Raw genomic sequence first — 24,347 nt, 5'->3', positions numbered from 1 at the left:
GCTCTGGTGTCCCTGGCGGCCCAGCCTCTGCTGGTCTTTTCGACGCCAGGCCAGCTCAGCTCCCAGCAGCTCCTAGGCTCAGCGCCTGGGCCCCTGAGGCCGGCGGATAGTAGGGCAGGAAGAGGCTCTCAGAGGCGCAGCTCCTCAGGGCGTGGTACGTGTGGAGCAGCAGCCGTGGGAAGCGGTTTGTGAAGTACTGGATGAAGCTGTCAGGGACAGGGCCCAGCGCCTGCCGTACCTCGGCCGGGAGCTCCCTGTAGTGATGCTTCTGGAGGGGTCAGAGCAGAGAGCCCGGGCTTAGCTGGACCAGGCCTCCCCACCTTCCAGGCCCCTCCCAAGCCCTGGAACACACCTTGTTTCTCACAGCACGGAGCAGGTCTCGCACCGACGTCCCCTTATACGACCGGAACCTCTTCAGATCTGTGGACGGGGAGGTCGTTGGCACAGCCATCCCCACTGGGCTCCCCTCGGCCTCCCGGGCCACCCGAGTCTGGCCTCTACCTGTGTGCAGCGGCACCGAGATGTGCTTGTGCCAGTCACTCCGGACCACCTCGGCGCCACCTGCTTCCAGCGCCGTCACCAGCAGCCCTTGCTCAGGCTCCTTCTCCAGCCAGTCGCTGGCGTCCTAGGACCCACAGCTCCTGAGCCTCCTGAGCGGGCTTGGAGGCCACAGGCCAGGAGTGTCCTATGGCTGGGGCAGTGCAGCAGCCGAAGCTGCTCGGGTTAGGGTAAGTATTATTGCCTCCTATGGAGTGTGGCTTCTCTGTGCTGTGCGGGGTTTAATCCAACCGGTGACAGAGGTGCTGTCGTCCCCGTTTTACAGATGAGCAAACAGGCTCAAGAGGCTCAAGGTCACACAAGTGGAATGGGCTGTCTGGGCACGAGTATAGCAGGAGGGACGACTAGGGCTGAAAGGAACGGGGTCTAGCCTCACATGAGGGGCAGCTGGGCTGGGGAAGCGGTGCTGAGGAGACTGTGCAGTGCCAAGATGGCAGCGTTCGGGAGTCTGGGCTCTGCCTTGATTGAGATAAGGATCTGGGCTGCCTGGAACAGGTAGACGAGTCTCTCTTCCCCCAACCAATCTGGCTTCCCCTCTCTTGTTGCTCAGGACCCAAACTTAGGACTTTCTGGGGCCGCTCCCCAGATTTCTTCCTGACCTGGAAGAACTGGAGCTGCTTGGCTCTGCTCCAAAAGAAGGGGTGGGCCAGCACCTGGTGAGCAGAGGGACGAGCCTGTGGCAGGGGGCTCAGCATGGCCTCCACCAGGTTCCAGGCAACGACCTTGTCTGTAGGGGCAAGAGGGAAGGACGGCTTTAGGCCCGCGCAGGCTCTGCCCTGCTTCCTCCCTCCTCTGCCAGCCCAGGTCCCCCTCACCGTGGGCCTCTTCCTCCAGGTGAGCCAGGCAGGGAGAGCCTGCAAGGATGTTTGCCTGGCGATAAAGACTCTCTCCGAAGGGGTGGCTGCCACTGGAAAGCACATAGTAGAACACGCAGCCTGCAGAGAATATGTCCACTGCGCTGGTCTGGGGGCCAGAGGGACAAGCATAAGGAGGAAGTCTCTGCTCCAGGAAGTCTGCCGGGATACATTCTCCCCAGGGCTGATATGGCAGCTGGGGATCTGACTCGGACTAGGACACAAGGACACTTCCCAAGAGGCATCCTCTTGGCCCTAGATCCCCTCCCCTCTGCACTGTTGAAAGGGACCCACGGTTTTCATCCAAAACCTTTGCCCCTACTGAGCCTCTAGTTTAGGTTTCCAAGTGTCATTCCTCCAGGTCTGGTGGGCAACACAACCAAATGAAGCTGGGCACGCATGAGGCGATCAGGCAGCGGTGAGGACTGTATGATCTGTTGCTGGCCCTGTCCACACATGGCCACTGGCACTTAGCTCCAGCTGGTTGCCTCCAGGGGACTTTCTCGGTGGCAGAGCTTTTGATTTTCCAAGTGAATCCAGAAATCTAGACTTTTATGTGCAATTTCCCAGACGTTAAAATATTGGCTGCTAATTTAAAAAATCAAAACCTGCACAGGCTCCTAACATCAGTGCTTTGGTCCTTGGGCCTCCAGGTTGCCAATCCTAGCTTTCTCTAAACTTCAGGGGTGGGGTGGCTTTGCCTGGTGACTGTCCTTGCGTGTTACTCTCATCCATGCCTGTGACTTTCCCCTACACACCAACTCAAAAATCTATAATCCTGGGGTCTCCAACTCAAGTGTCTCTGGGGGTCAGACACTGCTCTGTGCTCCAGTTATATCAGCTCATGTGATGCTCCCCCGAACCCTCCGCATCTGGGTGGCTCTCCACGCTGGCTACACGTTACAGTCACGGGGGGTCAGTTACTGGGTGTGGGGCCCGGGCACCTGAATTTTTTTCAAGTTCCCCAGTGATTGTGCATCACAGTAGAGATGAAAACTATTTTCTAGTTCAGAGTTTCTCAACCTCAGTACTACTGACATTTTGGACCAGATAATTCTTCGTCCTGGGGGACTGTCCTGTGCATTGTAGGATGTTTCGCAAGCATCCCTGGCCTCTGCCCATTAGACGGCAGTAACAAGCCTCCCTTCCCCTGCCAAGTGTGACATCCAAAAATGTCTCCAGACATTGCCCAAAGGTGGCAAAAATCATCCCTGGTTGAGAACCATACCCTAGGTAAGAAGGGAGGAATTATCCCCACTTTACAGTTGAAGAAACAGGCTTGGAGGAGTGACTGAAGGTCACACAGCGGGCCCGGACGGAGAGGCACTGGGCAGGGAATGATTACTGAGGCCTGTGGCGGCGGGAGGACTCACGGGGCTGTCTGGGGGCAGAAGCTGCAGGAGCTCGGGCGCCATCCAGCCTTCTGTACCGGGGACGCCTGAATGGAGGCTGAAGCTGCAGCGGCCAGCGGGCAGCTTCTTGCAGAGGCCAAAGTCTGAGAGGACCACTCTGCCTCGGCCCTGGCTGTCGGGCCCCGTAATGAGGACGTTGCCGGGCTTCAGGTCCCGGTGCACTGTGAGAGCGGAGCAGAGCTGAGAGCTGAGGGGGGGAGTGGGGAGCTTGGATGGAGGGCGGGAGGGGCCGGTACCTATGTGTAAGGAATGCAGGTGGGCCAGGCCCGCCATCAGCTGCTGCAGCGCCATCCCGGGCTCCAGGCCCCAGCGGTCCGTCTCCGGGTGTTCCACGTACTGGGGAGAGGCGAGGGGCAGAGTGTCACCCCTCGGCCCAGGACCCTGCCCCCCCGCCCATCCCTGAGCACAGGCTTCACCTCCCGCAGCGAGGCCCGGCAGAGCTCCAGGGCGATGTAGTGGAACTGCGGTCCCCGCTCGGTGCAGAAGTAGCGGAGCACGTTGGGGTGCCTGTCAGACTCCTGCAGCATCTGCACCTCCCGCCGGACCAGGCCAAAGCACTCACGGAGGAGCCGCTTGACCGCCACGGCTCGCCCCTCGAACTGTCCCCTGGGAGGTGGCGAGCGGAGGTCCAGAGGACAGAAGAAGGCAAAGGTTAGGAACTGTGCCCACCTCGGGGGGTTCTCGGAGAGAATGGCTCTCCAAGGGACAGTGGCCATCCCCAGCCTGGCTCCTGGCTGCCGCTCACCGGAAAACGAAAGTCCCGCCTGCCCCGCGGCCCAGCACGTCCTTGGGATTGAAGGAAATCTTCCCCACCACGGTGAGCTGCTCGGCTGGGGGGAGGGGAGAGGGGGTCTCAGGGAGACCTGCCCAGTCCCAGCTCCCCCACCTCGGCCCTTCTCCGGCCTCCCCCTTCCACGCCCCGCCTGGTGCCAGACTGCTTGGGTCCAGTGTCTCCTGCTGCCACTCAATCCGTGTGAACTTGGGCGAGTGACTTAACCGCTGTGCCCTGGTCCTCTCATCTGTAAAGTGGGACCTATGTCAAGGATCCTGCACAATATTATCGTGAGGATTAATGGAAGAAACGGTGGGGGAGAGGTTCACTCTACTGTCCTCTTTTATCCTTCTCCCTGTTTTGGCATCTTCTGCCCAGGTTTCTTTCCTTTACCCACCTCCACCAGTTATAAACCCTTTTAACTAAGGAATTCGCTTCAAACAGGAAGGTGAGTTTTGGCAGCCGTAAGCGTGAGGAGGGTGAATGCTGTTGCAGAAAAGACTGTCCTGGAAGAGGGCGGGGCGGGGTCAGTGGGCGTTTGGATGCTGAGCTGTCCCAGAGTTAGTTCTAGGGCAGCAGGGATTCCCCAGAAGGCCTTGGTTTCCTGTTAAGAAGGATGGGGTTGGACTGTTACTGCTCTTCCTTCTGGGTTGCTTGCGAGAGACCCCTCACAATGCACCAGGCTGCACCTTGCTCAGATCCAAGGGGCCCCATGCTCGCAGCTAAGTGTATCTGGCGCCCCTAGAGTTGTGTGCCCCTCCGTGGCCCTGAGAATGCTCTCCTTAGGAAGAGCTGCCAGCTTCAGTCTCTCTAATCAGCTCTTGGAAAAGCAAATGAAAATCAGCATCAGGGATCAGTGAGAAAAGTATTAAGCTGTCCCTCAGCACTGCTCTGGATTATTGGCTTAAACAGTCACTCTCATCTCCTGACGAGATGCAAGCAGTAACCGAAATTTGTATACCATGGACACTCAGGCGTGTGGGCCCAGGGCCTTGCTGGAAGCACATTGCCCACAAGTAAGATGGGCCTGTCTCTCCGGCAGCTCAGGAAGCAGGGACAGAGCTGCAGGAAAGCCTGTTTGAACCAGCCATGATCAGCTGGCTCCAGGTGAGGGTCCCTGAGCACTTCCGACCCCTCTTCTGTACCTACTTGCTTCATTCTGCTGTGTTTCCTGTTTCTTATGTGTCTGCCTTCCCTGCTCTGGATGCCCTTGGCATGAGGTGAAGACTTGCTATGTGCTTTCTGGGTTAGATTCAGAACTAACTCTAATTTCAGGAGCACCCTCAATGCTGGAATGGAGGCCAGACTTCTGGCCTTGAATGCAGAAATAATGAGCCAGGGGGCTTCCCTGGTGGCGCAGTGATTAAGAATCTGCCTGCCAATGCAGCGGACACAGGTTCGAGCCCTGGTCCGGGAAGATCCCACATGCCACGGAGCAACTAAGACCGTGCGCCACAACTACTGAAGCCCACGCACCTAGAGCCCGTGCTCCACAACAAGAGAGGCCACCACAATGAGAAGCCCGCGAAGCCTGTGCACCGCAACGAAGAGTAGCCCCCACTCGCCGCAACTAGAGAAAGTATGGGCGCAGCAGCAAAGACCCAATGCAGCTAAAAATAAATAAGTTTTTAAAAATAATAATAATAATGAGCCGGGAGGCTCAGTCTGCACAAACATTCACCATTTGCTCAGCCTTCTATATCATGATACTGGAGAAGCAGCAAAGGCAGGAGAGAAGTTCTAAAGTAATCAAAAGTTGTCACATGATGGGGAAGCAGTGTACAGTCAGAATTCCCTCTGAAAACCTCAAGAACATGTGATGTATTGTGTTGCTTCTTGTACATGGGTTGGGAAACCATTAAAGTGGTCACCTATTTTCATGGGTATTGCCAAAATGCAAACAGAGGTAACATCCCAGAGTTGACCTGCTTTTGAGTTCCTGAGCTGCTCCTTACTGGCTTTGTGAGTCTGGGGTGGGGTGCCGTGAACCTTTCATTTTCTCTTCCATAAAATCAGCGTTATGATAGTATCCGCCTCACAAAAATGTTGTGACTATCATACGAGTTCATGCACGCACAGCATTTAGGAAAGTGCCCGGAACACAGTAAGCGCCATATAAATGTTAGCTCTCAGTGTTAACTCTGGTTCAGGCTTGACTGCGCCCACTTGCCGCTGAATGTACCATGTAGCCGGTGGTCCTGGAGGACACCCAACCAGGCACGTGTAGATGGATTTGTGGAGGTTAAATGAGAGTGGGACAGGACTCTGCTGTAGATTTTGTGAACCATAAAAAGGTCCCGAGGAACGTTCCTCTCCCCGCACCAAAAGGAGAAGCAAGATTTCCAAAGTCAGAGTTCCTGACATAGAGGTCCTAAGAATAAGAATAGGCTGCCACACGGTGCCAGTGTGGTGGGGGCTTTATTGGAGAGTGGTTCTCGAAGCTTTTCTGCCATCTGCCACATTCGTTTATTTGACTCTCCCTGCACTAAAGATTTTTGATACACTGGACTCCATATTGTTGCCTATTGGATGGGCAAGTCCCAGCCTATTAACTCTGCCTGTTCCTCACACCTGCTCGGCACATATTCACTCCATATATATTTATTGAGTTGAGAAGGGCTGTTTAAGAACCTGCAGTGGCCAGTCAGTCACTGCCTCAACAGATATTCCCTGAGCCATGCTCTGGGTCGAGATTGCAGCAGTAAGCAAGGCAGGCTGAGCCCAAGCACCTGTTCTCCAGTTTACCACAGTCCCATCACGCCCTATTCTCTCTCCTATGTGGCTGCTTCACTTGTTTACTTTATCCACCTGACCTACCCATGAACATGAGATTGCCACCTTCCTTTCAGCTTCCGGAATGTGTACCCTGCTTCCTCTCATCTCTGAACCTTCGCCTGTGCTACTGGTGCCACCTGGACTGCTGCTGTCCCCCTCCTCCCTGTTCACCTGGGTAATTCCTTCTTATCCTTGGGATCACAGCTTAGACTTGCCTTTCAGGACAATTCCCATGTCCCCATGTCTGAGCTACATGCCCCTCCTTTGTGTTCCTATAGCTCCCTGTATCCTCCCCAACCCCATCACAGCATTTATCACAGAGCCTAGTAACAGCCTGTCCTTTCCTGGCTTTGCCTAGAGGTCATGAAAACACCAAAGTAAAGTTTATGATAACTTTAAACGAAGAAAGTGAAAGAAAGAGGTTTCTTTTCAATTCCAGAGGGAATCCAGTATTATAAAGAGATTATTACCACTGAGTTTTGTAACAAAGGTACCAAGCTCTAGCTGGGATTCTTGTCCTGAAGCACTGATATCACTTTGATTATTTTCTTATAGTGAGTAAAGAAGTTTAAGTGTTTTATGTATCAAGGATGAGCCAGGGCTGGGATTCAACATCTTTTTTTCTCCTCCTCTGAGGATTATCAGTATCTGCAGACTCACAAGGGAACTGAGACGTCTGGGGAAGGAATTCCATCCTGTCAATGACTGGGACCGTGGACCGGGGTCGTGAGGGACACCTGAACGATGATGGCAGGAGGAACAGCAAGGTCATTTGACGAGAACCACCTGGGACAAGGTGGAGTCTGGGTCATCTGGGGAAAGACTTGGCTCGAGTCAGAAGGTCCAAGGAGATGAGTGTTTCAGGGTGCAGTGGGGTGAGTATTACTTGGACCCACCCAGAGCCAGTAAAGTGACTAGAACTACAGCTCTCAGGGCTCAGGCAACTCGGCAGTGGGGGGCTTTCTACAAGAGCTGAGTCCCGAGGAAGAGAGCTGCTTCCCTCTCAGCACAGGGAGGCGAACGCAAGGGGGAACTTTGGGAGCAGCATGGGAGCCGCATGCCAAGCATGGGGCGAACTTCACGCTGAGTTAAGGGCACAGCAGAGTGGCTCCAAGGCTCCAAGGCAGTGGTTTGAGCAGTGACAGGAGGGTCCAGCAGCAGTTCACACAAAGGACCGAGGCCAGCCCAGCCCGGAGCCAAAGAAACAGGAGAGAAGTAGCCTGGACTGACCACTAAAAGCATGTGGAAGTTCCCCTGGGGCATCCCACAGATTCCAGAGGAAGCTTGAAAGGGCTTGTTTATAGGATGAAATTGAGAAAAGAGAAGAGAAACGTTTAAAAAATAAAAAGCCCTAAAGAGAAAAGGAACCAAATGGTACCTAGGTGATTTGCTATTATTGTTACCAAATATGATGTTATTTTAACACAAATATTAATAACATCACATAGTCTGATTTAATAGTAATGGTGATGTAACCTCTCATCATGAAGTGATGTCATGGGGTGGGTGTTATTATTCCCATTTGACAGATGAGAGAACTGAAGCTCAGAGGAGTTAAGCAATTCATCAAAGTTAACAGTTAGTAGAGTTAGATCTATACCCAGTTCTATCTGCATCCAGGGTCCTTGAACATAACGACAACAGTAAAAATGATGGCAAACATTTTCAGAGGGCTCAACTACATAGCAGGCACTATTTGACGTTCTCTCCTATTAACTCATTTAGGCTTGGCTACCCCACTATAGTGGCTTCTAATACACCGACTTTGAAGCTAAACCTTCCCCTCTCTTTTCTGTCCCTGACTTTGTCCTTTCCTGTTCATGTAAGCTCACCTTCAGGGTCTTCGAGTGGCTGGTCTTGCTCTGGGGGGTTTTGAAACCCCTTGCGGCTCCGTGGGGTGGCCCCGGAGGGCTGAGACTGAGCATCCCGTGAGATGTGAGAAGGGCCTGCAGGTGCCAGGGAGGCCTGCTGCCACTGCTTCTCTGCCAGCTGCTGTTGCTGCTGCTGAAACATGGGGGCCTAAGAAGGCCCAGCCTTGGCCAGCCCCTGACCCGTGATGGGCCCAGAAGCTGTGCCTGAGATGGCCTGTCCCTGGAGCACTGGCATAAAGAGCACAGTATCAAGGGCTCTGGGAGCTGCCAAGAGGACAGCAGGGGGCAGAATTGGATCTGGGTGAGGGAGAAGGTTGCCAAGTGGTCTTGGAGAGGAGGACCAGAGTTCCCCCTAGGAAGACCATTAGATGGGCCTGAGGCCAGGGATGATGGGCTTACCTGCCTCATCAGGAAGAGAATCCATCCTCCCAGGAGGAGAGCAGTGAGGCTGGCTGCCAGCAGGTCTTGGGGTCCCAGTCCTGGATGCAGGTCTGGGGTTTTCTCTTCAGGATGCAGCTCCAGGTTCGAAGGTTCCTCCCTGCTCAGGCTCAGGAGCTGGGGACAAAGAACCTTTCACTCTTAGCAGCCCCTCCCACTGTGGAACCCCTAACCCTTCTTCATGACCCAGTATAGGGCTGGGCTTAGTTGAAGGGGTGATGAGTGAGTGGTGGGAAACCTGGCGCTCTCCATGGTGCTGAAACACCATGGTGCCCCAGTGGACTGGTCTTTCAGACCTAGCTGAGGACAAGCAATCTCCTGGGGTATCACTAAAGATTCAGATACTCTTGGGGCATCACCAAAAAATTCAGATATCCACCTCCAGAGATTCCGAATTCAGGGGAGGTGGGTGGAGTGGGCTCCTAGGTGATTCTGATAAGCAACCAGATTTGAGAATTATGTCTCCAGGTCATGCCTGTTCCTTCTAAACTTGAACTATTGGCAACTCTTGCCCAGTCCTCTCCCAGGAGGACATGCTTTTATAGTTTTTCCGTTTTCATTTTCTCACTTGATAAATATTTTGTAAACTTTAAACTGAAGAAGAATAAAGAAAACTGTGACCCATGTTTCACAATTTAGATAGCCAATATCTTTTTAACACTTCTAACACTCTTCTGGCAATAACAACAAATGAAAGTTTTCCTTCCAAGAAATTGTGAGGTCAGTTGACCCACCCCGAATGTTATTCCTAGAAGCCTGAGGAAAAGGTCCAAGGGCTGCACCCCCGTTGCCGCACCTCCCCCCATGCCCTCTGCCCCTCTAGCACTGACCTCCAAGAAGAGAGCTGGGGCCTGGGTGCCCCCTGAGGGTCTGGTCCCAGAAGTCCCACTCCCTGGGGTGGGATGGAATCTCAGCATGGTCGTGTGCAGGACTGGGGGTGGCTCATGGTGTCCTAAGGGGCAGGGAAAATGTCAGTGGGTTGGAGGTGACCTCAGCCTTCCAGCTCATAAACTGAGCTCACAGGTCCTTTATCCACTCTAAATTTGGGTAGAGGGGGGGTCTCACCAATGAGAAGCCACTGGCTAGGGAGGGCCGTACTGCCTGAGGGGTATCTGACAGCAGTGCTAGGTGAGCCCTCTCGCTCTCCTGAGACTTGGAGTGTCACCTCATCTGTGGTAGGGCCATCCTTGGGGGCCAGGGTCAGTCCACGAGGCTATGGCAGAAGGTGGAGAGTCAGGAGTGGTGGGGGGAGACTTCTCTCCTGCTCTATCCCCTCTTTCCAGCCCCTCAGAGAACCCTTCTCACCACTAGGGCCACCCCTGTGTGAACCAGTGCTTTAGACACATAGAAGCCAGCTTCATCCTTCCCCACATACAGCGTCATCCTAGTGGGGGAGAGGAAAAGGGGGAGGAGAATGAGTGATGATGGTGGTTAGTTTCAGTCACCATAGTACCCGTGTCCTTGTATTATCCCCGCCCACACTGACTCTGGGCTGGGCCAAGTGACTTGCTTTGGCCAGTGAGACAATAGCAGATGTGACACAAACACAGTCTTGAGAAATGCTTGTGCACTGGAGTTTGCCTTCTCATGGGGTTCTTTGGAACCCCGGGACCACCAAAGAAGGAAACCCAGGCTAGTCTGCGGGGGCATGAGAGACCTCATTTGACATCCCATAGGCTAAATAGTCCACCAACTACGAGAGAGCTGAGTGAAGCTATTCTAGATTGTCCAGGCCCAGCCAAGCCACCATCTGGCTGCTCGAACCAGAAAACCACCCAGCTGACCCACAGAATCTTGAAAGATAATGAATGTTTGTTTGTTTTGAAGCTCTAAATTTTGGGGCTGATTTGTTATATAGCAAAAGCTAACTGATACAAGCTCTATAGTCATTGTTTCTAAATCTATTTCTAGCCCAGACCTCTTCCATGAGCTCAATCTTCTAAATCTGAACTCATCTCCTCATTCCTTAGCTGCTCCTCCCCCTTCTTCCCCCACTTCCTCCTCACCCCCACCACTTCCTCCTCCAGTGCTCCCTACCTTTGAAAACGACCGCACTCATGCGCCTCTAGAAACCTGAGCAAAATGGTTGACTCCTTGCTCTAATCACCAAATTCGTACTGGTTTTTCCTCTTAATATCTGTTACCCTCCACTTATCTCCATCTCTAGCGTTTCTGCCCTGGTCCAAAGGGTCTTCATCTCCTGCCTGAACTAATGCAATATTCTGTGAACACTTCCTCCCCACAATTCTAAGATACTCTTCACACTGCAGCCAGTTATCTTTCTGAAGTGAAAATACGATCAAATCACTTCTTTGCCTAAAACCCTCTAGTGGCTTCTCCTTAGCCTTGTCCCAAATCCTTTAAATGATCCTACAAGATCCCTGTTTAACAGTCTCAGACCTTATTCTCTGCTCAGAGCCATGCTCCAGCCTTATTTATTTTGTTAACTTAATCTGTTCCCTGGTTGCCATGATCTCTCTCTCTCTCTCTCTCTCTCTCTCGTTTCCTCTTCATCCTTTAGGTTTCAACTTATAGGTCCCTTCCTCTAGGAAGCTTTCTATGATTACCTTCTGCCCCCAGTCTTGATTTCAGTGCCCTTCCTATACATTCCCATGACACCCTACACTTCTCTTATCTCATCCTTTATCATACCATATTATGATTACGTCTTTACGTACCTGTCTCCCCTACTAGACTCTGAGATTTCTGTAGGTAGGAACACTGGCTGTATTACTGTACTCCTAGAGCCTAGCAAGCAATTGCTACATAGCAAGTGCTCAATTAATATTTGTGGGATGAACTGAAAGAATGGATAATCCCCAATTTTCCTAGTCTGTCTCCCGGCTCCCCAAGATGGGGACACTAATGTATTTGGTGTTGCAAGGAAGGGTCATATTTAAAGTTTTCAACAATCAGTAAACACATAGTACCTACCAAGCATAACAGGTGCCCGCTGTAGCACTGGGGTGGAGACATGGAGGCCCCTCCTAGGCCAGACTTTACCCTATCAGTTGCTGAACAGTGGGGCCAACCAGGGGGTCCTGGGAGCACAGGGGGGGTGGTGCAGGGCACTGGTTATTTACCAAACTGTTTGAAATATTTTGACCCCTGGTTCAGCTGCACCGGCGTGTCATGGTCGGACATCACACCTGCCCATTGGACCTGGGCTACAACACCTGCAGAAGCTCCTCCCCAGTCCCCAGGCGTGGGCACTTACAGCAGCTGGGTGTCTAAGGCAGAGAAGCGAGTGGCGGTGTCCTGGGGGCCTGAGGCAGGCAGTTGGATGTGGCCCCAGCGGAGGGCAAGGAAGTGCAGGGTGTCCCGAGCCAGTGTGAGATGGGGCAGCTGGCGCAGGCTGTCCTGGTGCCATGTGTAGACGCCCACCACAGGTACGCCTAAGTCCTGGGTCCACAGCACCGCCCCGCTTCCTGGGTCCACCATTAGCAGCAGGCCCATCCCACAGGATGCCAGGTAGCTCGTGTCTGCCAAGAAAGGTGGCTGAGGAGATGTGGTCAGGGAGCCCTGACCTGAGGCACCTCGGAGCACCTTGAGGTGGGGAAGCTGCTCTGAGGGTGGGCCATCAGGAGAGCCGCTCAGGTACGTGGAGGTCAGGTGAGATCACCTGGAGGGTAATCAGGACATAGGAAGTTCACTGGGTCACTTTGATCAGGGTCAGCTGGCAGCTGTGTAAGACGTAGGGGGTCAGTCATGGTCATCCAAAGGCGACTCAGGTGTGTGAATCAGTCCTTGTCGCTTAGGATGTGGGGTAGTCAGTCATGGTCTGGCTGCTGGTCAATTAGGGTGGTCTGGAGACATGTGGGTAGTGTGGAAGTCATTTAGAAGGTGAAGGGTGTCAGCCAGGGGCCCTGTGGGTGTCACCTGTGATGTGTCAAGGTCGCCTGCATGAGTTCTCACGTGGAATGGTGGAGTCAGGGTCTGAGAGGTGGCTTGGGGCACCTTTGGGGTCACTCAGGCATTTGGGAAGGAGAGTTTTTTTTTTTTTAAAACACAACATGATTATATTTTAATACACAACTAAAATACAGAACACCATAGTAAATTGATGGCAATAAAATATGGCGTTTCATTTGCATTGCCTGACAAATGGTTAGCATCCTTAGTCATAAATGAGTTCTTAGGAACCAGTAACAAAGACACTGATATACCAAGGGAAATGAAACAAAAAAATAAAAAAGAAGAAGATGAAATAACCCAAGTGACTAGAAGGATTAAGCATATATGAAGATGACTGAGCTGAACAATAACAGAAGAAAAGCAATTTCTTTGTAATATCATATTACCAAAGATTAAAAATCTAACATTTGTACAGTTTTAGGAAACATAGGGAAGGACAGTTATAATATCAAGGGGGTGGTGAGTCTGGGGGAGGTCACTTAGGGTCATCTGTCAGGGGTCGTTCAACATTTGGGGGACTGCTCAGGGTGTGCAGGGGTTGTTTGGGGTCACTCAGGAGGTGGGGAGCACCCAGGGTGACCTGGCTGGGCTCATTGGGAGTGCAGAGGAATTAGGATGTTAAGAGCTGCTCAAGGTACAGGAGGGTCAGGCTGGGTGTCGAGAGGGGTCACTTAGGGCTGTCTATCAAGGGTGTGTCATTCAGTACGTGGGGTCCCTCCGGAGTTCAGGTGGGTCAGAATGTGGTGGGGTTGGTCGTGGATACCACTCAGGGTTCCCTGAGTTGGGGACCTTGCTCCAAGGTGGAGCCAGAGAAGGGAGGCACTCACATTTCCCAGGTGAGCCGTCCACGGGGGCTGCTGCGTAGCGGCGGTAGGTGGTGTTCCAGCGCAGGGCTGGGGCCCTGGGGTCATGCATGGTGACCGTGTACTCTGGGGACACCCAGAAGCAGGGTTACCAGGAGCGCCCACGTGGTGCTCCTCTACTCCCACCCGGGGGACATCATCTCATGGGGGCGGGGGCTTCCCGAGCACCCAGCCTGGAGGCCAGAGTCTTCAAGCAGCATCAGGATAGCAGAAACCAGGTCTGTTTTGCTCACTGCTGTGTCCCCCGCTCCTTGTTCAGTGCTCAGGGAAGTGTTTGTTGACTGACAGAGTGATTGACTGGCCTGGACCCAGCGTGGATAGCAATTGCCAGGCCTGGGCAGAGCAAAAGGGGGGCTTCCCAGAGCTCGAGGAGCAGCTGGGGCCTGACTCACGCGTCCGGCCGATGTAGAGGCGGGGGGTAGAGGGTCGCTCTGTGGTCAGGGTCATCTGCGTCTTCCCTGATTCAGGGTCCACCACAAACCAGGCATCCTGCTTCCGGCCTGTGGAGGTGGGAAATGTGCTTGCTCTCAAAATGGCCTGGAGAGGGTGTGCAGCCTCTCCGTGCTGTGCCTAGCTGGCCTGTCCTGACCTAGGTCCAGTCCCTGCTGGACCAGGACTCCAGGCTGGAGAGATGCTTACCTGTATAGAAGACGCCGTCAGAGCTACGACAGGGGGAGGCATGAACCAGCTCGGGGATGGTGAACGGCAGTCTCTGGGGAGTGGAAATAGCAGAGAAGCACATACAACCTATTCATTAGGTACAATTATTATCATATCCATTCCCAGAGGGGCTAAGTAATGTGGCTAATATCACACAGCTGGTAAGTGACAGAGCCAGGCCTTGAGCATAGCCAGTTAGTTTCCAGACCCCTCACACTTAACCACTCTGCTACACAACCTCTTGAGGAGCTGCAGAAAATCCCACTCCCAGTGCCAAGATGCCACCTGATCACATGATCCTGGCCTGACCACCTCAAAAACACTTGCTGAGACTTGAAAACTTCAGTGGCCATGACAACCTTGGAGAGGCTGGGGAACTGTTCCACCCAAGAGACATGAGGACCAAATGCAAGGGGTGATCTTGGTTTGGGTTCTGGACTGGAAACAATAAAGCACACCATTAGGAACTTGACAAAATTAATACGGATTGTGGATTAGATAACACTATTGTATCAACGTTAAATCTGCTGATTTTGATAATTTACTCTCAGGCTATGTAGGAGAAAATCCTTGTTTTAGGAATACACAATGACGCTTTAGGAGTAAAGGAGCGTAATGTCTGCAACTCATTCTCAGATAGTTCAGAAAAAGAAATTTTATACACACATGTGTAATATTATCCATCTGTTAAGAGAGAATGATAAAGTGAAAGTGATAAGATGTTAAAAATGGACGCATCTGGGTAAAGGGAATAAACAATTGCTCTGAACTATCTTTGCATTTTTTCCTTACATTTGAAATTATATCAAAGTCAAAAAGATCCCCAAACTCCACATACAGAGCTCTTGCCAGACAGCACCCCAGGCACAAGCAAGTACTCAGGGAAAGAGAGTCGGGGCTTCCCGGGGGCTCAGTCAGGATGGACAACAAAAGAAGTCCATACAACCTATGGTTGGTACAGTTAGTGCATGACAGGGGAGCACATGAAGTTGAGGGTACCTGATGCAGATGTGGGGGACTGAAGATGGACTGATGGAAGAAGTTCAGTTGTTTATTCATTCATTCAACAACCGTTTAATGAGCACCTATTACTAGCCAGGTGCTAGGACTCTGTTGTAACCAAGACTGACCAAGTGCCCTTCTGCACAGAGTTACATTTCTGGTGTGTGTGTGTGTGTGTGTGTGTGATAATAAACAAACAAAAACACATAAACCATAATGCCAGGTAGTGGTAAATATTATTAAAACAAACTCAGAAAACTAGGATAGACACTGATTTGAGATGTTATATCACATAGCCCAGCTAGGGAGTAAGTACCCAAGCAAAGGGAGGAGTGAGCCACAGGGTCATGTGGAGGGAGAGTGCTCTGGGCAGAGGGACAGAATGCTGAGGCCAACGGCAGGGCCACCTACCAACTGGCATGTTTAAGGAACAGCAAGGAGGCCAGTGCACCAGGAGTGGGGATGGAGAGGGGCAGAGTGGCCGAAAGTAAGGTCAGCTGGAGGCAAGATCACGGACTGGGAAGGAGTTTGGCTGTTACATTGGGACTTGAGGGATGAGTAGGAAACAGCCAGGGGAAGGGGAGCACTTCTCACAAATATTCTGCTTCTTCTTCTAGGCTCCCGGTGGATTATATTTCTTTTCCTGCTTAAAGTGGGCACAGCCATGAGACTTGCTTTAGCCAGAGGGAGGGAGCAGAAGAGACCAGGTCCACATGGATACTACAAGAGCCAGGGTGTGCTTCACCTCGTTCTCCTTCTCTGCTTTGGTGACTGAGAAGCCTCGTTGCGATGGAGTGTCTAACAGCTTGGGTCTCCAGTAGACCACAGTGTACAGAGCCCCCGGGGGACCAACGCTGGGCACACGCTGTAAGCAGGAAGCAAGCTCTCTGGAGCCACGGAGATTTGTGTGCTGTTGTCGCAGTGTGCTGCGGCTCATCCTGACTGAGTTGGGGGAACAGAGGCAGAATGGAAGAGGGTTCCAGACTCTTGGGGACAAGCTGGGTGAAGCCCCAGAGCTGGCACATTCAATAAGTTGATCGGTGTGTGTGCAGGTGTGGGCACGCATGGGTGCCTGTAGGTGAGCGAAGAGACTGCACGAGTGAGCTGGCCCTGGTGTGCTTTGTCAGGGCGACTGGACTGTATCCCAGATGCAGGGAGACTGATGAGACTCACAACCACACCTGCCCATAAGACCCAGTGATGACCCCCAGAGCTGGATGGGACTGGAGGTCCACTCTCCACCCAGCCCTCCCCATGGGAGACATACTTGTTCAGATTCCATCAGTGGGCGCCCTGTGCTCTGGCTTCCGGTCGGGGGCTGGGATACGGGGAGGGGGCAGAATCAGGGCGAGTGTTCCTGGGTCTCCTCTCCACAGGGTCATCGAGGGCTGGCTGTGTCCCTCCCCCAAAGGCCTCAGCTCCTTCCCGGTGGTCCTCTCCTCAAGCCCCCTCTGGATCCTTCCCCTCCTCTGAGCTTAGGGCTGGTAAGTGGCACCCCACGGTATGGGCCATAGGACACAACACCCTGCCCTGCGGTTTCCTACCTCGGCCCACACCTTTGTAAGGAATCCCGTTAATAAAACCGCCTCAAACTCTCCCGTTGTAGTGTGCCACCTGTTTGCTGGGACCTTGCCTGCTTACGTACTAACATTTCTTACCAATTCGGTTTCCTAAATCACATGCGTAAGACCATCCCGGTAGGCATCCCATGGCACAGTCAGAATCCTGACACTGCCTGACTCTGCGCTTGGCCACGTGACCAGCTTTGGCTGATGAGACTTTAGCGAATGCGATACCGGCGGCCCTCCCTATCCGCTGGCTCCGAACCCGCAGATTCAGTCAAACGCAGATTGAAAATATTTGGGGAAAAAAAGTTCCAGAAAGTTTCAAAGAGCAAAACTTGTATTTGCCGCACACTTGCCAACTATTTACATACCATTTACATTGTATTAGATATTATAAGTAATCTAGAGATGGTTTAACATATATGGGAGGGGGACTTCCCTGGTGGTCCAGTGGGTGAGACTCCGCGTTGCCAGTCCAGGGGGCCCAGTTTCGATCTCTGGTCGGGGAACTAGATCCCGCATGCATGCCGCAGCTAAAAGATCCCACATGCTGCAACTAAATAAAGATCCCGCATGCCACACCTAAGACCAGGCACAGCCAAAATAAATAAATAAATATGAAAGAAAATAAAGTATATGGGAGGATGTGTGTAGGTTATATGCAAATACTGTGCCATTCTATATAAGGGACTTCAGCATCCTTGGATTTTGGTGGTGGGGGACGATTGACCTGTGGATACCAAGGGACGACTGTATAAGCAAAGCTTGAAAAATGCTCATGCACTGGCCTCGCCCTCTCTTGCTGCTTCTGGCTCCCTTGTTGATACCATGTGAACAAGCCCAGGCTTGCCCGTTAAAAGATGAGAGACCCCTGGCCCAGTTGCCCCCATCAAAAGCCAGCCAACTACCAACCAGTTTTCAGAAAGAGAGCCAGCTGACCGGCAGCGGACCACAGATGCTTGGGCAAACTCAGTCAAGGCCACCCAGCTGAGTCCAGCCTAAACTGTCATCTCACAAAATTATGAGTTAAATAAATGGTTTGTATTTTAAGTTTGAGTTTGGGGGCAATTTGTTATTTAGCACAAGCTAACTGATACATAGGTTTCCCCTTAAAACCCTCAGAGTCCCCTGGAGAACCCCCCGTGACGCCCTCAGAGGGCTGACAGTCATCCCGTCAGCCTGCTCTGCAGACACAGCCAGAGTCACCCTACCACCCCCTTTCAACAGACCCCTCCAGACAGCCTTCCCCCAGTGCTCTCAGACTTCACCCTCTGCAGGACACTTGGATTCTGGCCATACAGCCCTGCACCCTTTCAGTGCTCTGGCTAACAGAAGCCCTGACCCTCACCCATCCCAAGCACTGTAGGAAACACACCATTAATCCCTGTTGTTTTTGCGTCCCCAAGATGTACAGGCTGCCATCAGCTGGGTCTGAGAGAAAGGCTGTCCTGTGGGGCAGAGAGGAACAGGAGAAGGTTGGGTGCACGCCCCCTGGTCCCAAGAGGGCTCCTCCCCTCCAACTTCCCTGCCAGTAGGGGCCCACCCTCAAAGGAGGCACCACAGAGCTCCGGACCCAAATCTTCTCCCTTACTTCCAGCCCACCCGCCCCTCCAGGCAACTATGGCTTCCCCATCTCTCAGTTGCCCACTCCTTGGGGTCCACTTACTCTGTGACGTACATGGGCCCCTGGATGATGGGATCTGTAGGGACAGGGACAGGGGCATGAGTAGACTCCCCGTTGAAAGGCATACCTCACATTGGTGCTTACTGGGTGCCAGACACCAAGCCAAGCATTTGTCACGAGTGTAATGTAATCCTCCCAAGAACTCTGTGAGGTAGGGTTGTTACCCTTGGCCCCCTTTTACAGGTGAGGACATTGAGGCTCAGAGAGGTGAAATGACTTTCCCAAAGTCACACAGCTGGTAGGTGGTAAAGCTGCCTGCGGACACCTGCTTCTTGGATTCTAGACCCCATGTTCTCATCGTCCACGCCAAGGTGACCTCCCCCCAACGCGAGATCCAAGGAGGGAGGAGTGACTGCCCTTGCTTACCGTCTTTCAGCGTCCACTTCAAGTCCCCTGTCTGCTTGATCAGTGCGTGGAGACTTCCATCCAGGGTGGACACGAACAGGACGCTCTCTGGCGTGAAGGTCTGAACCTGCAGTGGAAACAAAGTCACCTCTTCTGAGAGGCCTGGGACCGCCCTAGTGCTTGCTCCAGGCAGGGCTGGCTGTGACTCCCCTTCCCCTAGAGGGAAACAGAGAAAGAAGGAAGGAGGACTGGGGAAGCTGCTGGCTCCTCCCACTGACCTCCACGACCCTAGAGAGGGGTTATGGTGGGAGCCAGGGGGCCTGGCTCCTTTACAAAAGGACTTCAGTGACCCTCACAGCCTCCCTAAGAGATTGGTGCTATTATTCTCACCATTGCACAGGTGAAGGAGACTAAGGCTCAGGAAGGTTAGGTAATTAGCCTCCAGCCACACAGATAAATGGCAGAACTGGGACTTGAACCACCATCTCTCTGGTTCCAGTGCCCGGTCCCTTTCTCCTTTGCCTCCCCCAACCCATTCCGTCTCCCCAAACCGGCCCAGCTGCTTTTGGTGCCAGGCTCCAGCAGGCCCCCTGGACCAAGTGGGGGGGTGGCCAAGGGAGGGAGGGCTGGTGCTGCCCTGCGTCTGGCCCCTGCTGGGCTAACTCACCTGCTCCAGCCCTTCCTTGAGCAAACAGGGTGGGGCTGAGCTCCTAGCAGGAACCCTAACATCCGGGTGGCCTAGCCGCACCCCTGCAAAGGCCACATCCTGCTCCAGGACCCTCAGGCTTGGGGCCAAGCCAATGGTTTCGGAGTAGAGTCAGGAAACTACCTTCGGGTCCTCTCTTCTCCGGGCCTGTTTTGTGATCTGCAGCGTGGCAGGAGGGAGAGTGATCTGGAGAAGAAGCTGCGGACTGATTGCCCACTGTTGAGTTTCGTTTGACCATCATCGTTTTTAAAATTTCATTTATAATTAGCTACCAAGTTTTTAAAAATTGGAAAGATTTCACTTAAAAAAAATCAAGATTTCTGATTTTTCTCATTTCTAGTTTTTTTCTCATTTTTTCTGGAAACACCCGATCTGGCCACACTGTGCTCACATTCTTACTTGGCAACCATCAGCTGGGTCCTGAGCTGGAAGTGGGCACGGGGTGGCATGAGCAGTTGCCTCTATGATCCCAGTAACTGCTCTGGGGGCTCCAGGCTGGACACGTGGGTTCTAGCCCTGGCTTTGCCTTCTCACTGCATTTCTGTAAGCCTGGATTTTTCCGCTCTTGGCAGGGCTGCACCAGATACCCATACCTCGGCTTATTTATCCCAGAGGTTGTGAATCAGGGGTCCAGTCACGGGTAAGGCGGGAGCGTTGTGATCCGCCTGAATTTGTCTGTAAAGCTGGGTGTATGGGCGCATTTCTCGACAGAGGACCTTCAAGTGGATCCTGAGTTCCAAGGAAGCCGGGGTTCCAGAAGTTTTAGGACGCCTGGCAGGAAAGCGAGGGTCCCCTCCCTCCACCCCCACCCCCACGCTGCAGGACGCGCGGGGTGTTGGGTCTACCTGCGCTCTTCCGCGCGGGCAAGTCTCTCCAGCTCGTGGGGCAACCGGCAACTCCCCAAAGCTAGGAATTTTTCTCAGGCCAGGGGCCGACTTGAGGCGACCCGGACCCGGGGGAGGGAGAGGAGCCCGCTGTGCTCCCGCCGCGCCCCAGCCGTCTGCGCCCCCAGCCCCGACCTTGGAGGCTCCGTGTCCGCCCGCTTCTCACCTGTGGCTCGAGCGTCCCGAGCAGCGCCGCGAGCTGCAGCAGGAACGGGGACCAAGGGCCGGATCCCCGGGCCGCGCTCGCCATAGCCCGCGTAGACGGCGTCCACACAGCTGTCCTGGTCCCCGGGGCCACCAGGGGACCGCACGGCTCCCGCCCGGCAGGAAGAGACTCCGCCCCGGGCTGGGCCAGTTGGGCGCGCAGGGGCCGGGGTGCAACCTCAGCCCGTAATTCTGCTCTTTCCCCCGCCCTTCCCATCGCACTCACACCTGCATCCCTCGGTCACCCCGCAAGGGATGGCTCTGAGCTTTCCTGGAAAAGGGATTTTACCAACGGTGGCCCTTATGGAGAATGTACCACCTGCCAAGTATTGTACCAAGTGCTTTACATCCATCATTAACTCATTTAATCTTCACAGCATTTCCCATGTAACAGCTGGGGCTCAGAACTGGGATTCAGATTCAGATGTCTGACCTCAGAGCTTGTGCTCTTTGTTACTATGCCAGTGGCCTCTATTGAGAAATGATAAACGACAGATTAATTGGTTGGTTCAGTTATTCATTCAATAGATATTTATCTATTACCCCAGGCTGGGAAGCAGGAGAGATAAGGTCTCTGTTTTCATAGAACTTGCAGATTCCTAAGCATTAGATATCAAACGCACACATGAAAGGCTGCCTGGCTATGGCCGTTACAGTCCTAGCTGCAGGCAGACTTGGTTCAGGGAGGGCCTGCAGGGGTCCAGCTGGTTTTCAAGGTTTGACTCATTCATTTCTCCTTCTTTGTGTAAAAATCCCTGCTGATTTGAGGGTCGTGCAGCCTGGCTCTGCCACCATCTCCCCCTCCTTCTCTCTGTCATCCTTGGCCCTCCGGTCACACCGCCCACAGTCAATGAAGACTTTGCTGGCTGGCCCATAGCTTTCATCCCCACCCCCAATTCTGCTGTCATCTCTGGTGTCTTCAGTGTCACCTGCTCCTGCACGCTGACCCTGACCCACACTGTAATCAGCTCATGGTCACCCAGGCTTGCCCAAGTAACCCCAAGTCAATCTTGCGTGGCTGGCATCTGCATTCCCCAGCTGCTGGGCAGGGGGGAGTGCTAGGGGCTCACGGGTGCCTACTTCTCTACAGAATTGCCCTTGGCCACTGGAGCAGCCCAGTGCCCCCTGCCCATGACTGACGGACACGGGGTACAAAAGACCGGCCCTTTTGCCTCAAGGTGGGACGAACTCTGTGGTGCAGTTTGTGCTCGAGAGGTCCCCGTGAGATGAGGTTGAAGCCGGTCTCCAGCTGAGACCCCTCCTTCCTTGGCTCTTCCCCCTGCCCCATCCTGCTTCCCTCACTCCCCTTCTCTTAAAGAGTTCTTCCCAACATGTCACTTGAGCACGAATCCCTGTCTCAGGCTCTGTTTACAAGAACCTGCCAAACCTAAGGCATCCTCTAACCACATTGTCATCAGCTGTAGCCTTGGAAAGCCCGACTCCCTCATGGCGCAGAAACCTCTCTTAGAAATATGTACATCATGAAGTCTTTGGTTCACTCGGTTACTCCTTCATGCTTAGCTCATCCAATCCCGTCAAACCTAACTTCATAACCAAAGTGGTTGCTTGCCACTCTAGAGACCAACCCAAGCTACTGAACATGTGGATGAGCCCTTCTTTAGGCTTTATATTTTGTGCACTGTACACTTGTTTTGGAATGTGCATTGTGTTTGTTAATTATGCTTGGATTCACAGGAATCTCTCATGCAATAAATTTGATTTGCATAGACTACAAACTACAAGTGAACTTGTTTAGATAATTTGTGTGTGTGTGATGATATAAGTAATACCCATTTTAGAAACTCTGCAAAATTCAAAAAATATATATAAATAAGAAAAGAACACTCATTCATTGTTCCACCTCTTGGAAACACAGCATCTCTGTTAACATTCTGTCGTATTTCCCCCAGTGTTGTTTTTTTCCTGCACCTATACGTCTGGTGGGTACTATGTTGAAATATTAACAATGTTTTCCCTTCCAGAGCTTCTTTTTCCCCTGACAGTCCTTCTCCTATTTGAGTGAGGCTGCTCTGAATTTATTGCCTCAGAGAAGGGATGAGGAAGCAGAAAGAGAGAAAAAGAAGCTTCTTCTACCTTTTGAGTATTTGTATAACTCTTGGCATGAACCTAGAGTTAAGAGAATGAATAATGAGAGTAGAACAGATTCCCTAGACTGGAGAGGATAAGGAGTAGAAAGGAGAGAGAAGATGCTGCAGGTCTCTGAGAAAGGGGGACCACTCTGCAGTCCCCTCACCCAAGGACGGGACCCCATGTGAACATGCGAGATCCAAGGGCAAGGGGATCTGTGTCTCACTTCTGGGTGGAGATGCTGCGTGCTATGTCTGTGCAGAAAGGGGGTGCTAGGGAGGTTTCTACTGCTTAGTGTGATATGGAGGTGGGGGGAGGTTTTCTACATGCCCGAGGGAGGGAGAGAGGGAGAGGGGGAGAGAGAGAGAGAGAGGGAAAGGCTCTACAAAAAGAAAAAGGGACAGTGCAGTAGAGACCAGTAAGGACAAGAGATAGGACACAATGAGACCATGGGCATCTCAGGGGATGGCGGCTGGGACAGATCATGACAAGGACTCAGTGCCGTCTTGCTTCCTGGCACTATGTAAACTCTATGGAATTTAAACCCACCCTGGAGAAAAGCTGGGAGAAGCCAGATGGGAATGAATTTCTTCCACCTGGCACAAGGGAGCTTAAAATAAAAAGTTAAATTGAGTTATAAAGATAAAAAGTTACATTTATTCGCCACACCTCGGTTTGTGCTCTGCTTCTGGACACATACATAAACCGATAACGTTTCTCCATTCTAGCAAAAGAATGTGAAAAACAGAAATGGGAATGGGAAAAATATTCCAATCATGATAGATAGCAATAAAAAGAAAGTCCTTAGGAATAAATTTAACTAGAAAGGCACAGGACCTATATGAAAACTATAAAGTCTTATGAAGGCTGTAAAACAAAATGTGAACAAATAAAAAGATATGACTATGTGGGAACACTTAATGTGATTAAAATATTAATTCTCTCTACATTAAATTGTAAGTATAATGAAATTCTATTACTGCTGTAATACTAAATCTACTCCACGGTCTTTAAAACTTGGTTAAAATTGGGACTTCCCTGGTGGTGCAGCTGTTAAGAATCTGCCTGCCAATGCAGGGGACACTGGTTCGAGCCCTGGTCCAGGAAGATCCCACATGCCATGGAGCAAATAAGCCCGTGCGTTGCAACTACTGAGCCTACACTCTAGAGACTGCGTGCCACTACTACTGAAGCCCATGGGCCCTAGAGCCCGTGAGCTACAACTACTGAAGCCTGCGTGCTACAACTACGGAAGCCCATGTGCCTAGAGCCCGTGCTGCGCAGCAAGAGAAGCCACCGCAATGAGAAGCCCATACACCGCAACGAAGAGTAGCCCCCGATCGTCGCAACTAGAGAAAGCCCACGCGCAGCAACGAAGACCCAACGCAACCATAAATAAATAAATGTATAGAAAAAAATATTTGGCTAAAATAAAGATCATATATAAGAATAATGCCTGAGAATAGCCAAGAAAAGTGTGAAAATTAAGAATAATGAGAAGGGGGCTTGTCTTTCAGGGTATAAGCACATACTGTAAAAACTACAATATCAATATAATTTCAGCACAGGAGTTGACAAATAGAAAAATATGTCAGTGGGATCAAATAGAGAATCCAGAAATATATATCCACACATTTGAGAATTTAATAAATAATAAAGATAATATTTTAATTCATTGGAAAATTCAATAAATGCCATGGCATAATTATCCATCAGGAAGAAAGTAAATCTTTCTCACTCTTTTTTTACAA

General features: G+C 52.0%; 1 protein-coding gene across 7 annotated transcripts; it reads right to left on the bottom strand.

Moving 5' to 3' along the window:
- Nucleotides 1-55: 55 nt before the first annotated feature.
- Nucleotides 56-20,590, bottom strand: ERN2 (endoplasmic reticulum to nucleus signaling 2; the record flags this gene model as incomplete). 7 transcript variants are annotated; one of them, XM_082856166.1, is made up of 22 exons in its annotated part: nucleotides 56-268; nucleotides 353-420; nucleotides 502-625; nucleotides 1,158-1,285; nucleotides 1,374-1,521; nucleotides 2,786-2,985; nucleotides 3,061-3,160; nucleotides 3,241-3,430; nucleotides 3,570-3,654; nucleotides 8,204-8,345; nucleotides 8,642-8,797; nucleotides 9,511-9,632; nucleotides 9,746-9,893; nucleotides 9,986-10,064; nucleotides 11,898-12,162; nucleotides 13,423-13,524; nucleotides 13,851-13,958; nucleotides 14,098-14,170; nucleotides 18,061-18,133; nucleotides 18,352-18,385; nucleotides 18,736-18,841; nucleotides 20,471-20,590. In XM_082856166.1, 22 exons carry the CDS (start codon nucleotides 20,552-20,554, stop codon nucleotides 56-58), a joined length of 2,748 nt encoding a protein of 915 aa, XP_082712292.1. The 7 variants fall into 7 exon arrangements, with proteins under 7 accessions (XP_082712292.1, XP_082712286.1, XP_082712287.1 ...); XM_082856160.1 differs by having other exon boundaries at nucleotides 8,204-8,390; nucleotides 20,471-20,554; XM_082856161.1 differs by having other exon boundaries at nucleotides 8,204-8,378; nucleotides 20,471-20,554.
- Nucleotides 20,591-24,347: the final 3,757 nt, after the last annotated feature.

This window comes from Leucopleurus acutus (assembly GCF_964270905.1).
Source record: "Leucopleurus acutus genome assembly, chromosome: 16".
NCBI classification, from domain to species: Eukaryota; Metazoa; Chordata; class Mammalia; order Artiodactyla; family Delphinidae; genus Leucopleurus; species Leucopleurus acutus.
This window is presented reverse-complemented; position numbering and strand designations above follow the sequence as displayed.